Genomic DNA, 18,108 nt, shown 5'->3' on the forward strand with positions numbered 1-18,108 from the left:
TGGCCCAGATTTATCAAAAATAGTGTTAACTGAACTAGTTTGCCTGTGGAGTGTGCAACAGATTCAGAAATTGTGGCGCATGTTCTTCATAAATCTGGCGCTCCTGCACTGCTTTTTTTTCATGCACCATATGCACATATAGGGCGTGCAACACAATTCTGTCGGACACTGCATGATAAATGCGTCGGCAAAATTTTGTGTCGCATAGTGCAGCCGAGATGCAAATGTGTCTCGTAACACTTTATGAAAACATGTGCAAGCTGTTTGCACTAAAAAGAGTGTGCAAAGGAAATCAGAAAACTGTTAAACCCTTACCGACATGTGATATACAACTATGTCACATTCCACCTGCGGGGGTATGGAGAGGGCTCACGGACATATTACAGCAAAGACCCACTGGTAACACCCGAGGTCGGCCTTCGGCAAAGCAGTGAGCAACCACTATTATATATAGCGGTCGCCCCCCACCCAACATGATGTCATTGGGGAGCAGCAATTGGTTACCATAACAACCTTGGGTTTTCCGAAGATCCAAGGCTGTCTTGTTTTAACCCATTCATTACAATGTGAGATTTACACATTGTAATGAATGAGGAGAAAAATCCCCATATGCTGCCATGCCGTACTATGGCAGCAAATGGTAAGATCAATCAGACCATCTAGGGTTAAAGTACCCTAGGTGGTCTGAAAAATAGTAAAGAAAATTATATTTAAAAAAAAATGCATATAAAAAAAAAATATATATATATAGCCGTGTCCCAAAATGTCTGATCTGTCAAAATATAACAGTGGTTTTTCACTGCGTTTAACCCCGTATTAGCGCCCAAAGTTGAAAATACCACTTTTTGCCACCAAAGTATGAAAAAGTTTTTTGTGCCAGTACAACCTTCTACAGGAGATTTTAATTTTTGTAAATGTATGAAAACATTATAAAACCTATACAAGTTTGGTATCCCCGTGATTGCACCTACCCAAAGAATGAAGAAGGCATGTCATTTAGGGCGCACAGTAAAAGCGGTAAAATCCAAGCTCACAAGAATATGGCACAAATGTGTTTTTTTCACTGCATGGAATTTTTTCCCGCTTTCCAGTACATGGCATGGGATATTAAATATCATCACTATGTGCAATTTGTTATGCAGAAAACAAGCCCTCATACAGCTATTTACATAGAAAAAGTTATGGATTTTTGAAGGTGGGGAGTAAAAAATGGAAACTCAAAAATGACCTCGGCGTTAAGGGGTTATTAAATCTGGGCTTATTTTTGTGTGCTTTTTGCTGACATTTTGTCACTTTTAATGTTGGGAAAGAAGGTTCATATAACCTCACTATAGGAATAGAAGACCCACTTTTTACTCCCAAGTTGAGGCCTACTGGCGTGCTGTTTTCTTCAATTCACACTTTTAATGTTGGCCATTTGTTATTAGAAAGAAGCTACTGGTGAAATACACTTTGTACCACTCTTATAACGGAACTCTAAAGCAGCTACCTAGACTTGGTTTACAGTACATATACCCCATCTTTATTTCCACAATTTGGTGGAATCTTAAAGTACTTTTAGCCGATCCTATTCATTTTAGATAAAGATGTTATTGTCTTGGGTTCTTAAAATTTCAGAACATAACAGAAGCTCTTATTTTAAGAGTACATAAATCAGCACAAATCAAAAGATTTCATTGCATTTTTTATTTCACAAGTCCAAAGTGTGGGTGAGGGACTTAGCTATCTACCAGCAGAAGAACAGAGGTTTCTAGCACCAATGAATGACCAGTGTAAAGAGTACAGGTGACTCGTAGATAGGAAGAAGACCTGTTTCTTGTCTATTTAAGGGGATAAAAAGCTATATGGTGTTTGGTGGTGAGCTAAGTTCAGACAATATCCTATGGAGAAGCTGGGTGAGTACCAGTACAGCTCTTGGTCACTCATTGTGGTGTATGTAAGCATATGATGTCTAGTGAGGAAGTGAGTACAACCCTTAATTTAAAAAAAAATGCTAAATTGTGCCCAAACTGTCAATATTTTTATGACCAACTTTATTTGTATGTACTTAAATGTCTTAAATCATATCTTAAATCTCTTGAAGTTCACTAGAACTTTACAGTTTGCCACTGGAATCCTCTTCTACTCCTTCATATTGACATGACAAAGCTGATAGAACTGGCACTCCCCCATCTTCATTTTGAGAATGCCTCCACAGATGCTCAATAGGGTTTAGGTCTGGAGACATGTCTGATTGGTCCAGCACATTAATATCAGTTTTTATAGAAAAAACAGAGTTAGTATTTGAAGTGTATTTGGGCATGTTATCATTTTGGAATACTACCCTGTGGCCCTGTTTCTGAAGTTATGGGATCATGCTCTGATTAAGTAATGTCAAAGTAAATGTTGTTATTCATGATTGTCTCAATACTGTGGCTCTCCAAAGCACACACTTCTCTTTGTACTGCTCACCAGGTTCCCGCCAAACACACACTTGAAACCATTGGAACCAAATAAGTTTATTTTGATCTCATCAGACCACAGATCAAGGTTCCTTAGTCTGTTTGTCTTCAGCAAGCTGTTTGCAGGCTTGTTCATCATCTTTAGAGTAGGCTTCCTCCTGGGATAACAGCCATGCCTACCAATTTGATGCAGTGAGCATCATATGGTTTAAGCACTAACCGGCTGGCCCACACCCCTATGAAGCTCTGGAGCAAAGCTGTTAGCACCCATACATTGATTTTGAGAAGACAACCTATGGACTGAGCAGGTACTGTCAGCTTCTTCAGTCTATCATGTTGAGGCCTGATCTGCATGGTTTTGGCCACCATACTAAAGATCAGTTTCAGGATATCACCAGTCTTCTTGTAGCGTAGGTCATCGAGAAATATGGAACAACAATGTTATTATCAGATCCTCAGAGAGTTCTTTTCCATGCGGTGCCCTGTTGAACTTCCAGTGACCAATACAAGAGAGTGTGAGAGCGATTCCATCAAATTGAACACACTTGCTCCCCATTCAAACCCGAGAACTTGCAACACCAATAAATCACATGACTATGGGAAGGAAAAGTTCCCAATTGGGCATAATTTGGCCATTTTCACTTAAGGGTGTACTTACTTTTGTTTCCAGCGGTAGAGTTAATTTGAGGGCACACCAAATTTACAATGTACAGATTACTAGTGGGCAGTTTGACTTTTTCTATTATTAAATAAACAAATAGAACAGGATATCCCACATAAAAAGGTTCATATATCTAAGCATTTGACAAGCCTGTAACATGTCTCTTTGCACCTTAATTTTGAATACTTCATTTTTTTCCTCTCTAGAATGAAACGAGGTAGATTAACTGTTACCATTGACAGCCAAGTTGTTGAAGGTTCAAAAAGAATAAAGAAACAAAAGAAAGACCCTCTGCCTCCTAAATTTCAAAAATCTCAAATGCAGCCTTGTTTGTTGGAGTGGGGAAGCCTGCCACATCACGTAGTTTTGCATATCTTTCAGTATCTCCCATTAGTAGACAGGGCTCGTGCATCATCTGTCTGTCGACGTTGGAATGAAGTTTTTCACATCCCGGAGCTCTGGAGAAAGTTTGAGTTTGAACTTAACCAGCCGGCCACATCATATTTGAAGTCTACTCACCCAGATCTCATTCAGCAAATCATTAAAAAGCATGCTGACCATCTTCAGTATGTTAGCTTCAAGGTATTGTCCCTACCATTATTGATGTCAATTGAAGGTTGCACATAGAAATACAGTGGGTACGGAAAGTATTCAGATCCCTTTACATTTTTCACTCTTTGTTTCAATGAGTTCTTTTTTTGCTCATTAATATACACTCTGCACCCCATCTTTACAGAAAAATATCAGAAATGCAAATTTACTAATGAAAAAATGAAATATCACATGGTCTTCCTTATTCAGACCCTTTGCTCAGTATTGAGTTGAAGCACCTTTTGAGCTATTATAGACAGAAGTCTTCTTAGGAATTAGGAAAAATGCTTTTCACACCTGGATTTGGGGATCCTCTGTCATTCTTCCTTGCAGATCCTCTCCAGTTTCTTCAATTAAGTTTATGTCAGGGCTCTGATTGGGTCAGTCAAGAATGGTCACAGAATTTTTCTGAAACTCATGCTTTATTTTAGCTGTGTTTTTCGGCTCAACCTTCGGCCCAGTCTGAGGTCCAGAGCACCCTGCGGCCAAGTACAGAGATATCCTGTAAACCTCTTCAATTAATAATTTCTTCAATTGCAACCTGTCGTCCTGTCCCTACAGCTCAAGAATACCCCCATAACATGATGCTGCCAGGGATAGTATTTGGCAGGTGATGAGCAGTGCCTGGTTTTCTCCACATATACCACTTAGAATTAACACCAAACAGTTCAATCTTCGTTTCATCTTTTAAACTTCTTTCATTTAAAGCTAATGGAGGCCACTGTGCTCTTTCTGTCTCTGAGCTCCTTGGGCAGTTCCTTAGACCTCATGATTCTCAAGTGGTCTAACATGTACTGTGCGTTGTGAAGCCTTATATAGACAGGTTTGTGCCTTTCTTAATCAAGTCCAATCACTTTAATTAAACATAGCTGGACTACAATAAAGGAGTAGAACCATCTCAAGGAGGAGCTGAAGGAAATGGGTAGCATATAAGTTAAATATTAGTGTCACTCAGCAAAGGCTCTAAATACTTATGATCATGTGATGTTTCAGTTTTTCTTGTGTAATACATTTTACAAAAATATCTATTTCAGTTTTTTTTTCTATCAAGATGGGGTGCAGAGTGTGCATCAATGAGCAAAAAAATGATCTTAACAATTAGCTGCAATGAAACAAAGAGTGAAAAATTTAAAGGGGTCTGAATAATTTCTGTACCAACTGTACGACTTTAATAGAGGTTTTTGCTATTTTTTTTTGCCAAAGCAAGGATAAGTGATGCAATGTATTTTATGGAGTTTTTACCTTAATTTGCAGGTTGACAGCTGCACAGAATCGGCAGAAGCTGCTTGTGACATTCTTTCCCAGCTCGTGAATTGTTCCATTAAAACTCTTGGGTTGATTTCAACAGCAAAACCTAGTTTTATGAATGTTTCTAAGGTAAAAATAATGTGATATATAATATTGTGTGTGGAATTGTGTGAAGTGTGCATGATGGTGCACAAATGATGTGTGTATTCAAAGCCAACTACAATAAGCAATTTATTTCCTTGGTGACAGATTTCATATAATATAATGTAATGTATATATTGTAAAATTGTGCCTCCCGCTACTTGAGCAAATCTGTAGATTCTATGGAGAACATGGACCTCATAACATATGACCTTACTAAAAGAAATAACTACATAACCACCCAATCAAAGCATCCTTCTATAAAGTTAACCAGAGTAGCCCAGTAAATAGTGTAATGTAACATCAACATTTAGCGAAGTCAAATTTCACATGATCCAATATTGACAATGTGTGTTCTGCAAGTACTTAGCACTAATGAATAAGTATAAGCATATAAGTTGCATGTCATGTTAAAAGGCCCTATAAATATGTGAGGACTAATGTTGCTATGACACAATTGGACACCATCCAGTTTGCAGGTCTCAAATGTAAGTAAGATGAACCTAAATGAAATATACCATTTCAATCAGGGATAATAAACCAGATGCACTGATCTTCTGTTTGTTATCCATGGCCTCCTTCCTTCTAAAATATATATTTTTAATTATGTTAATGACCAGACTCCCTTCGAGTTCTGGCTTCACAGGCTGTTAAACTGAGCAAGAGCTCGTCTCCTCCTCCCCCTGCTCCCTTTGCACATCCATCTCCCTTTACCTGCTGTGATCTCATGGCAGCAGAGTAAGTTTAAGCACACAGAGGGAAGGGGGGATGGGAGTGCTCCTGCAAAATGTAACAGTCTGTGAAGCTACAGCACAGAGGTGCTCTGGTAACGCTCTTCTGGCTCATTAGCATACTTTTACATTACTTTTGAAAGAATGAGGCAATGAATTACAAATATAAAAATATTATTACAGGTCACTGTGCCTGGATCTATAAATAAATGTGCCAGGTTTACTGGATTTTGATGGTAGATTTACTTCAAACTCATATAGACACAACTACACTGCTCAAAAAAATAAAGGGAACACTCCAATAAAATCCTAGATCTGAATGAATGAAATATTCTCATACTGAATACTTTGTTCTGTACAACGTTGAAAGTTATGACAACAAAAACACCAAAAAATCATCAATGGAAATCACATTTATTAACCAATGAAGGCCTGAATTTGGAGTCAATCAAAAGATTAAAGTGGAAAAACACACTACAGGCTGATCCAACTTTTATTATAATGTCCGTAAAGCAAGACAAAATGAGGCTCAGTATTGTGTGTGGCCTTAACATGGCTGTATGACCTCGCTACAACACCTCGGCAACCCACACAAGTGTCTTAGGTAGTGCAGCTCATCCAGAGTGGCACATGAATGGAGCTGTGCCAAAAAGGTTTTCTGTGCCTGTTTGGTAGGTGCCTGGAGGTGCTATCAGGAGACAGGCCAGTACACCAGGAGACATGGAGGGGGCTGTAGCAGGGCAACAACCCATTAGCAGGACCGCTACATCCGCCTTTGTGCAAGAAGTAACAGGAGGAGCACTGCCAGAGCCCTGCAAAATTACCTCCAGCAGCCACAAATGTGCATGTATCTGCACAAACGGTTAGAAACCAACTCCATGAGGATGGTATGAGGGCCCGATGTCCACAGATAGGTGTTTGTGCTTACTGTACAGCCCAGCACCATGCAAGATTCTTGGCTTTTGCCAGAGAACACCAGGATTGGCTAATTCGCCATTGCCCCCCTGGGATCACCACAAAAGCAGGTTCATACTGAGCACATGTGACAGATGTGACAGAGACTGAAGAAGCCATGGAGTGTGATCTGCTGCCTGCAACATTCTCCAGCATGACAGTAATGGTGTGGGGTGGGGAGTCAGCCTGACTGCCATTAGGTACCAAGATGAGATCCTCAAACCCCTTGTGAGACATATACTGGAGCGATGGCCATGGGTTCCTCCTAATGCAGGAAAATGCTAGACCTCATATGGCTGGAATGTGTCAGAAGTTCTTGCAAGATGAAAGCATTGAAGCTATGGACTGTCCCGCTCGTTCCCTAGACCTGAATCCGATTAAGCACATCTGGGACATCATGTCTCACTCCATCCACCAACATCACGTTGCGCCACAGACTGTCTGGATGCTTTAGTCCCTGTCTGTGAGAAGATCCCTCAGGAGCATGCCAAGCCAAGGTGTTGTAGGGAGGTCATACAGGTACGTGGAGGCCACACACAATACTGTGCCTCATTTTGTCTGTTTTTACGGACATTACAGCAAAATTGAATCAGCCTGTAATGTGTTTTTTTTATTTTAATTTCAAATAATAAATTTGATTTCTATTGATGGGATTTTGATGATTTTGTTGTCAGCACATTCAACATTTTAAAGAAGAAAGTAATCAATGAGAATATTTCTTTCATTCATATCTTGAGCTTTCCCTTTATTTATTTGAGCAGTGTATAAGAAGCGACTCTGAACCTTCCATAATTTTCTAACTGCATAAGTTATAAAAAAAAAAAAAAAATCGACACATTTATTGCCACACTGGTAGTGTTGGTATAAATATCATTTAGGCATTTTACCAAACAGTCTTTATGGAATTTTTGGCACTTATGAATACAAGTCAACTAAGCTAATAAATAAGTAGTGCAATATAGACTAAAGATGTACAAAACAATTTATCTTTTAACATGAGTCACTATGATGAACTTGTACAGTAAATATATTATTTCTACAAATTACATAGGTTATGTAATCTTGTGCAAATACATGTACAATAGGAAGATCCAAAACATACTGGTAGGTTAATTAGATTGTGAGCCCCATTGGGGACAGGGACCGATTTGGCAAGCTCTGTGCAGCGCTGCGTAATCTGTGTGCGCTATATAAATAAAGGAATTATTATTATATACGTTATTCATAACTTGCTTTTGAGAAATAACATTCAATTTCTCAATATAGATAACTTGAAAAACTGTAGCTAAACCAAACCTATGTTATACAAGTAATAATGTCTTTTCTCTTTTAGTCTCATTTCGTGTCTGCACTCACTGTGGTCTTTGTCAACTCCAAGTCATTGTCTTCAATAAAGATTGACGACACTCCAGTGGATGACCCTTCCCTAAAGGTTTTAGTTGCAAACAACAGTGACACCCTGAAGCTACTAAAAATGAGCAGCTGCCCTCATGTTTCACCTGCTGGTAAGATAACATAGTCTCCAATACTCGTTTATGATACGCAGGAACAGGGGCGTAACTACAGCCTTAGCAGACGTAGCAGTTGCAGCGAGGCCCGGCAGGGTCAGGGGCCCGTACTCGGCCTTGTGTCCTGGCCCCTGTAATGGGCAGCATAGCGGTACCGCAGAGATGCAGGACTGGAATTAGGGGCGGGTACCATCCTTCTGCTCTGTGTAGCCTGCATAAAGGATCTTGCTATCAGGAGAGAGATAGGGAGGGCAAGAGACTGGCTGCAGCCAATCCCTGCTCTGCACCTCAGCAACGTGGGAGACTCAGCTTGAAGTACGGCACCTGAAAAAAGGATGCAGCAGCCGGAATCAGCCAGAGCAGTCCTCCCTTCCCCAGTGTCTCCTCAGGGTGATGCCACACATGGTGTTTTGAACCCGTTTTGGTTCGTTTTTAAGCAGTCCGTTTTTTATCAGTTTTAACTAAGATAATTGTTCAAACCTGCTTAAAAATGCTTAAAAACGGACCAAAAACAGGTTCAAAACACCAAGTGTGGCATCACCCTCACACTCAGCCTTAACCCCTTAGTGTTCTGTGTGCATCACATCACACTCGCAACGAATGCTGCTTGGATCGCACACGCTATATTTTGCGCAATTTTTTTTGCGCCTAAAATGTCTCTATTTTGCACCATATTTGTCTAATGTCAAAATTTCCTTAGATAGATGTGAACCTTTTTTTTAGACTTTTTCATATATTTGCGAAAAAAGTCTCAATGAGAAAAAGTTCTATAAATCATCTCCAGCCGACTACATTCCGCTGGAAACATCCAATTATTTACCATTTAGGAACATTCTACAGATTAATGGTTATTTTTTGGGAGGATTTTATATAAAAATAAAAAAATGGATATAATTTTATGTTTTAATGATAATATTACTGTTACAGCTATGTATATAGAGATGTCCTATCCCGGTGTGTCCTGTACATGGTCACTGCTCCTTTATCACATACATTATAAGGAAGTGGGGCTCAGCCACGTGTCCTTACACTGTATATCACTGACGCATCACTGTGTGCGTATAGAGGGCGATATGAAAGCAGGGGGAGGAGTCATTGACTGTTTCCCAATGTCCCGGTGCCCATATATGGAGACTGAAATAACTGGGGATGTGTTCAGGCAGGGGAGGGGTTAATGTGAACAACCCTGTATTATGATGGTTTATATTGCTAAGCATCATCATTGTTTTCTATTTAAAAGAATCAGTTTAAAAAATATATATTTAAAAAACATCAAGAACAGCTGTATGACTGATGCTCCTGATGGTTATGACAAAATGTTTATGTAAAAATAAACATGAAGTTACAAAATAACAAAAAAAAATTTCCTCATTAAAGCCTATGGGAGAGTGAAAATCTGCATCAATGTGCAGTTTCCATGCAGAATTCTCAGTCAAAACAGATGGGAAAAAAAGCGGAAAAGAATTGCATGCAAAAAAATCTACATTAAAATCACAAAAATGCACCTATTTATCAAATGTGTCTGATCTTTTTTGAGACATTTTAAAAAAAGTCGCATGTCATAAATTAGGAAAAACATCTGGATTACTAAATTAAATGAGGCGTAAGTGGCTAAAATCCATGCGCCGCTAACTTTTGGAAAGTCTCAAAAAAAGACGCAAATACATACTTAAGCCAAAAAAGTCTCAATAAAACACACCGAAAAGTCGCAAAAAATAGATGATAAATCTGGCCCTGGGAGTGAACTGGGATGTCGACTTCATCGCATCACACTCGCCATTTTTTTGCGCCATTTTTGCGATTAAACGCCAAACTAGCCGCGCAGCAAACATAAGCAGCTTTCCCTCATCTATCTTACCAATCCAGATGTTTTGCTGCGCCTAATGATATTCATCACTTGCAACGTTTTCATTTAGGTGCAAAAACGGGCGCAAAAACACTCCAACCCGCAGGTGGTGTTATCTTAGAAGAAAGCACTGAGCCCCTTTGCAGAGCAGCTCATTTCTAGCTGCAAAGCTCAGCCAGACACTAGAACATATAATAGACACACTACATACACTGCAAACAGGAGCTGCAGACTCTATTTACAGTTCATCACCTTCTATTTACAAAAGATTCTGCAAAACGCTGAGCTCACAGCAAAAGCAAGAGAAGTTTGCACAAGTTTGCAGAATGTTGCAGATACGACAGACAAGTGTCCCCCATGTAATTCTGCACAGTATCACCAGTGTTTCTGAGGGGGATACTGTACAGAATTACAGGGGTGCAGCAGGAGATCAGCACTGGGGGATCCCCTCCAGGAGAAGCCCCTGCTGAGGAGGTCACTGGGTGCTGGGTGTCACACACCTGGGTGCTGCTGTGAGTGTTATCTTCATTCTGGGATGTGGGAGAAGCAGAGAGGAGCTTGTAGCAGGATCACATGTAAGTGCCAGAATCTAACATTGCGCCTAAACTGCGCCAAAATTGCGCCTAAACTGTTTTAAAGTAAAGTGATTAATAAGAGGCAGAAAATATACTTATCACAGATGGTTGTAGCTTGTGATAATTCTGGCAAAACAGTGCGCCAAAATTTAGGCGCAACTACTACACTTAGGCGCACAAAAGTGATAAATGTGGCCCACCATCCCCTCATATCTTCCACCACCACTGCATTTCTACATTAATATGATGTGAAGCAGTCAGTAATAAATGTGACGCAGTCAGTGATAAATGTGGTGCAGTCAGTGATAAATATGATGCAGCAGTAATAAATGTGGAGCAGTCAATGATAAATGTGGTGCAGTCAATGATAAATGTGGTGCAGTTGGTGATAAATGTGGTGCAGTCAGTGATAAATGTGGTGCAGTCAATGATAAATGTGATGCAGTCAGTGATAAATGTGGAGCAGTCAATGATAAATGTGATGCAGTCGGTGATAAATGTGGTGCAGTCAATAATAAATGTGGAGCAGTCAATGATAAATGTGGAGCAGTCGGTGATAAATGTGATGCAGTCAATGATAAATGGGGAGCAGTCAGTGATAAATGTGGTGCAGTCAATGATAAATGTGATGCAATCAATGATACATGTGGTGCAGTCAATGATAAATGTGGTGCAGTCAATGATAAATGTGGTGCAATCAATGATAAATGTGGAGCAGTCAGTGATAAATATGGAGCAGTCAATGATAAATGTGGTGCAGTCAATGATAAATGTGGAGCAGTCAGTGATAAATATGGAGCAGTCAGTGATAAATGTGATGCAGTCAATGATAAATGTGGAGCAGTCAGTGATATTTGTGGTGCAGTCAATGATAAATGTGGTGCAGTCAATGATAAATGTGGAGCAGTCAGTGATAAATGTGATGCAGTCAATGATAAATGTGGAGCAGTCAGTGATAAATATGGTGCAGTCAGTGATATTTGTGGTGCAGTCAATGATAAATGTGGAGCAGTCAATGATAAATGTGGTGCAGTCAATGATAAATGTGGTGTAGTCAATGATAAATGTGGAGCAGTCAATGATAAATGTGGTGCAGTCAATGATAAATATGGTGCAGTCGGTGATAAATGTGGTGCAGTCAATGATAAATATGGTGCAGTCGGTGATAAATGTGGTGCAGTCGGTGATAAATGTGATGCAGTCAGTGATAAATGTGGTGCAGTCAGTGATAAATAAGGTGCAGTCAATGATAAATATGGAGCAGTCAGTGATAAATGTGGAGCAGTCAATGATAAATGTGGTGCAGTCAATGATAAATGTGGTGCAGTCAGTGATAAATAAGGTGCAGTCAGTGATAAATGTGGTGCAGTCAATGATAAATGTGGTGCAGTCAATGATAAATATGGAGCAGTCAGTGATAAATGTGGAGCAGTCAATGATAAATGTGGAGCAGTCAATGATAAATGTGGTGCAGTCAGTGATAAATAAGGTGCAGTCAGTGATAAATGTGGTGCAGTCAATGATAAATGTGGTGCAGTCAGTGATAAATGTGGTGCAGTCAATGATAAATGTGATGCAGTCAGTGATAAATATGTAGCAGTCAATGATAAATGTGATGCAGTCAGTGATAAATAAGGTGCAGTCAATGATAAATATGGAGCAGTCAGTGATAAATGTGATGCAGTCAGTGATAAATGTGGTGCAGTCAATGATAAATATGGAGCAGTCAGTGATAAATGTGGAGCAGTCAATGATAAATGTGGTGCAGTCAATGATAAATGTGGTGCAGTCAGTGATAAATAAGGTGCAGTCAGTGATAAATGTGGTGCAGTCAATGATAAATGTGGTGCAGTCAGTGATAAATGTGATGCAGTCAGTGATAAATATGTAGCAGTCAATGATAAATGTGATGCAGTCAGTGATAAATAAGGTGCAGTCAATGATAAATATGGAGCAGTCAGTGATAAATGTGATGCAGTCAGTGATAAATGTGGTGCAGTCAGTGATAAATGTGGAGCAGTCAGTGATAAATGTGGAGCAGTCAGTGATAAATGTGGTGCAGTCAATGATAAATGTGGAGCAGTCAGTGATAAATGTGGAGCAGTCAGTGATAAATGTGGTGCAGTCAATGATAAATGTGGTGCAGCCAATCATAAATGTGGAGCAGTCAGTGATAAATGTGGAGCAGTCAATGATAAATATGGAGCAGTCAGTGATAAATGTGGTGCAGTCAATGATAAATGTGGAGCAGTCAGTGATAAATGTGGAGCAGTCAGTGATAAATGTGGAGCAGTCAATGATAAATGTGGTGCAGTCAGTGATAAATGTGATGCAGTCAGTGATAAATGTGGTGCAGTCAGTGATAAATGTGGTGCAGTCAGTGATAAATGTGACGCAGTCAGTGATAAATGTGGTGCAGTCAATGATAAATGTGGAGCAGTCAGTGATAAATATGGTGCAGTCAGTGATAAATGTGGGGCAGTCAATGATAAATGTGGGGCAGTCAGTGATAAATGTGGTGCAGTCAGTGATAAATATGGTGCAGTCAGTGATAAATGTGACGCAGTCAGTGATAAATGTGATGCACGTTCAGACTAAGCAGTAACAGCCCCTTTATGTGACATTTTTCTGTCTTGTCGGACACTGAGCAGCCACCAATATGGTAGTTGGCTTGTGTATCAGGGGCTTCTGCAGCAGATGGCGGATGTATTGGAGGGTTCTGCTGTTCCTGCTTCTTAGTGACTTTATTAAAATGATGCAAGAATTCCAGAAATGTAACCCTTCCCCTGCTTTATTGCGGTTAACGACTCTTCAGACAAGCAGTGTAAGGGTTAAAACTCCTGACTAGTCGCTGATAAGGACACATGGCCCATACACTGATACTGAGCAGGAGTAGCCATACTGATGGTTCTCACCAACATCAAGGGTTTCCATTATCTTCTTCAAGAAGTCTAAAAATATGATGTGGGATTAAGCCAAACCAGTATATATGGGGGGACATTAATCATAGTCAGTTAGACTGTTTTGAGCGTCTTTTAACGCGAAAATCTGGCGCATCTCGTTAATTAGGCGCATTTATGCGCCATTTCTGGCGCACGGCAAAGTTCGGCACGTAGTGGTTTTGAGTCTCTGCGCCTTATCTGACATAGTGAGTGCGTCCTAAACAGATGTTTGCACGGGATCTATCACAAAAGTGCGCCTAAAAAGGCACAAAATAGGCGCAGAAAATGCACCTGCTCTGAGCAGGTGTACTTTAAAAAAACTTCCCTTTTCATTACTAAAAACATACATTTTCGGTTCCCAAATGAAGAATAACCTCTATGCAACATGGAAAATACTTCGGAGCAGTTTTAAAATGTAAAATTTCTCCAGTCACGACTTCATCATTGTCTATGGGATCATCTCTGGGAGTGATTATTGTCTTATTGTACAGATCTGAGAATATTATCAGTCTCCATTTCATGTAAATTACAATAAAAAGGGAAAAGACTCATTTCAGCAAGAATTTTTTTTTTTTTTTTTTACATCTCTGTCACATTTAGTCCCTGCATTTGCATCATAATGATATTTTTTTTTGTGCAGAGATGAAACCCTGAACGTTCTGTCACATTTTCTCAGTCTCCTTTCATTATTGCTCACAAATGAGATCTAACAATTGCGCCAAATTTGGCGCTAATTTAGGCGCAAATGAATGGGACATGCGACAAATCCAAAGTGCATTTACTAAGGCAGAACCAGATCCATCATAGATCAGGAGCCAAAAAGAAGAGCAAACCAGGCGCAAAAACAGGCGAACCTGAGACCCACTATGATTAATGTCCCCCCATATTCCCTAAGGAAATTATGGAAATAACAGAGACCGGCAGTAAATAGAAGCCCCTCCCCCAGCGCCAGAACTGCTACCGTCACTTATAACAGAGAAACCTGTGCAGCAACCAGCAGTATTATTACATTCTTCATTTACTGCCGGTGTCTGTTATTCTCCTCCATTATAGAAAAAGATAATGGAAACCCCCATGTAACACTCAGGACCTATGGTTGGAGGGAGCCCCAGCCAAAACTTAGCTATGGGGCCCACTCATTCCTAGTTACCAAGGGCGTCAGATCAGACTAATGCTTGGTTCCAAAGGGACAATTGTAACTGTTGGAGTATAAAATGTAAAGAATATACAAACCAGAACAAAGATAATAATAGTGTCACTAACACCTCCAGCAGTAATGCAGATCAAAGGAGGAAGAATAAAGAATACAATGTATGTCTGTACGCTGTGGGATTAGGTAAAAGATCATGAGGACAAAATATGATGTTTACATAGATCAACAGATGATACAGTAAATGATCTGCTCTTGTCCAGGATACTCGTAACATGCATGACACCTAGGTTCTTACCCCGTAGTATGTGTACCCCAAATACCCAAATATGTCATATCTTCAGAGGGTATTCACATTGTCTTTATATTTGTATGAACAAAGCCATGGGGGGGGGGGGGGGGGGGTACTAAGCTAAGATACTAAACACAATTGTTCTTTTTCCTTCCATATCAGGAATCTTGTGTGTGGCTGATCAGTGTCACGGACTCAGAGAACTTGCCCTGAACTACCATCTTCTGAGCGATGAATTACTCTTAGCTCTTTCCACTGAGAAACACGTCCGACTGGAACATCTGCGCATTGACGTAGTCAGTGAAAATCCAGGTCAAACCCAATTTCACACAATAAAGAAACAAAGTTGGGACGCTCTCATCAGGCATTCTCCAAAAGTCAATATCGTCATGTACTTCTTCCTGTACGAAGAGGAATTCGATGCATTCTTCAGAGAGGAGACTCCAGTTACTCACCTCTACTTTGGGCGGGCAGTGAGTAAGGCAATGCTGGGGCGTATCGGCATGAACTGTCCACGACTGATTGAGCTGGTGGTTTGTGCAAATGGACTTCAGCCATTGGACGATGAGCTCATCCGGATTGCCGACCGTTGTAAAAACTTGACTGCCATCGGCCTCGGAGAGTGTGAAGTTTCGTGCAGTGCATTTGTGGAGTTTGTAAAAATGTGTGGGAGGAGACTGACACAGCTGTCCATCATGGAGGAGGTACTTATTCCTGACAACAAGTACAACCTGGAGCAAATTCATTTTGAAGTATCAAAGCACCTTGGAAGAATGTGGTTCCCGGATATGATGCCGACTTGGTAGACTAAGCGGAGACTTCAGACGTGTCTTACTTTTGCTTGCTATGCAATTATAAGTTACACAGATAAAATGTCATATAAATCAAACACAAAAGCATTTCAGAACTAAAACCATTATTTAAACATAAAATCATTTTAGGAGATTGCTGGGCCAGTGATCGATGGTTTCTACTGATGCAGCTGCTATGGATAGATTGTTTATATTGTTATAGTGCCTGGTTTATGGACAATTCTATTTAGTGTTCTTCTAGGCTCTTAGCAGACCTACAGTATTTATGGTGGACTTTTACCATAGTAGAAAGATCACTTACAATAGAATGTGTGTCCTGAAGCTTCTAAAGCTACATCCATGTCCAACACAATGACCATGATGTAGGACATCTGTTATATAAAGATCTACTTATATGATTGTTGTCTCTTATTACCTTATGTCCCATGGAATAACCGATATACCCAACATAGGTACTTGACTGAAATCTAATTTCTGTACTGAGGAAAAGGTATAGATCCAGTATAAGAAAGCAAATGTAAGCCATGTTCATGGATGAACAGAGCAGACATAGACCACAAGGGGCGCACTGCTAAATTGTAGGAACACAGTGGACAATGCTAAATCATACAAGTCTACGTTGGACAGAACCATTGGTATTCTACGGTGCCGCTATGGGCATTATGGGAAGATTTATCAGAAGTGTCTGAGGCCTAACTGTTCTAGTTGCTAATGGAAACCAATCAGAGCTTAGCTTTCATTTTATAAACCACTGTGGGCAAATGAGAGTTGAGCTGATTGGTTGCCATGAGCAACTAGAATAGTTCTCTTCTGAGACATGTCTGATAAATCTCCCCCAATGTTTTGCAGTCTGTTGATCCAATATGAGATATATATATATTTATTAAGACTGTACATTTCTATTAATTCCGCAGTAAATGTTCTCTTTTTAATTTGTATTTGCAATCGATCAGGATTCAATCAGTCTTTTTAAAAATCCTCTACCATCAGTTTCACTGACCAAGTTACATTCCTCCTTTTTTCAGAACTATATGTTGCGATTGTGGCAATAGTTATGAAAATTATTCTAATTAGCTTGTTGCGCCTCAGCTACATCACCGGAGCGCCTCATATTTTCATTCCATAAAACTGATAGTAGTTGTCCTTTAAGCCAAAGCCAGAAGTGGAACCTACACAGAAAACGTGCAATTGAAAGATCTGAATCGGTTACATGTCTTGGACCATTCCTGGTTTTGGCTCAAGACTTGCGCAAAATCCTGACATTTTTAGGCCATTTTTGGGCCGTTTTTAGTTATGCGTTTTCAGATTGTAAAAAACGCATGAGTTTTTGACCAGTTTGAATTAAGATAATTGGTCAAACCTGTCAAATACTCATGCATTTTTTACGATCTGAAAACTAACCAACTAAAAACAGCCCAAAAATGGCCTAAAAACATTATGCGTCACCACTTTAAGAGTGCGTCAGAGGTTATACAGTAGCTATCTGAATAATGGCTCATTGTGATATTCAGGGGCTTTAACATGTATCTCATTATTGAATAAAGAGGGCATCTTATAAGTGTGCAAAATCAATGCTGCTTTGATGAGTTGCTAGGACCAGGGCAGCCCTTAACTATGCATCAAAATTGAGTTAATAGTTACCCAAATCTACTCATGTCTAACAGGAGAATAATATGTGAAATCTAGAGCTAGTTATTCCCAAAACTTAATACCAGGATGTCAGTGGGATACCATTGTTGAAGAAAACTGGAATAGAGTTAAATGCTTACATAAGTCGTCCTGAGAAATCATATTGCAATGTGTAATCCTTTGGGTTTCTAATATTTTCAGTATGTAATGCTTTACTAGACTAAAATTGTAATGTGAATCCACTGAGCCATTTCAACTCCATTATATAAGGAATTTCTTTATGGGCAGGTCTACCATTCATCACCAAATATAGACTCAGTCTTCAGTTTCATGTGACCTGGAATATGAGTAGACAACTCGGAAATGTGATCACAAGAGTCTAATTTCACAAATATGTAGGTGACCTGATACAAAGGATAATAAAATCCAAGTTACCTTATGATTATTGTGTGATATCTTTTTAAAAGTTTACCTTCGGACATATTTAGTTCTAGGGCTCCAAAGACCTGACTGAAACAAACATAGGTTTAGGTAGTAAGTGAAGGCAAGGAAAGTTTCCAAGTGTCACAATAAGCCAAAACTATAAA

General features: G+C 39.7%; 1 protein-coding gene across 2 annotated transcripts in view; it reads left to right on the forward strand.

The window, feature by feature from the left end:
- The window catches only part of LOC140126423 (F-box/LRR-repeat protein 21-like), a 29,702-nt gene extending 11,742 nt beyond the window's left edge, over positions 1-17,960 (forward strand). For both annotated transcript variants that reach the window (XM_072145883.1, XM_072145884.1), the window contains 4 exons: positions 3,309-3,684; positions 4,948-5,070; positions 8,101-8,272; positions 15,243-17,960. In XM_072145883.1, the coding sequence (XP_072001984.1) occupies positions 3,309-3,684; positions 4,948-5,070; positions 8,101-8,272; positions 15,243-15,886 (1,315 nt within the window). In that variant the 3' untranslated portion in view covers positions 15,887-17,960. The remainder of the gene's footprint in view (positions 1-3,308; positions 3,685-4,947; positions 5,071-8,100; positions 8,273-15,242) is intronic.
- Positions 17,961-18,108: the final 148 nt, after the last annotated feature.

This window comes from Engystomops pustulosus, chromosome 4 (genome assembly GCF_040894005.1).
Source record: "Engystomops pustulosus chromosome 4, aEngPut4.maternal, whole genome shotgun sequence".
In the NCBI taxonomy this organism is placed as follows: Eukaryota; Metazoa; Chordata; class Amphibia; order Anura; family Leptodactylidae; genus Engystomops; species Engystomops pustulosus.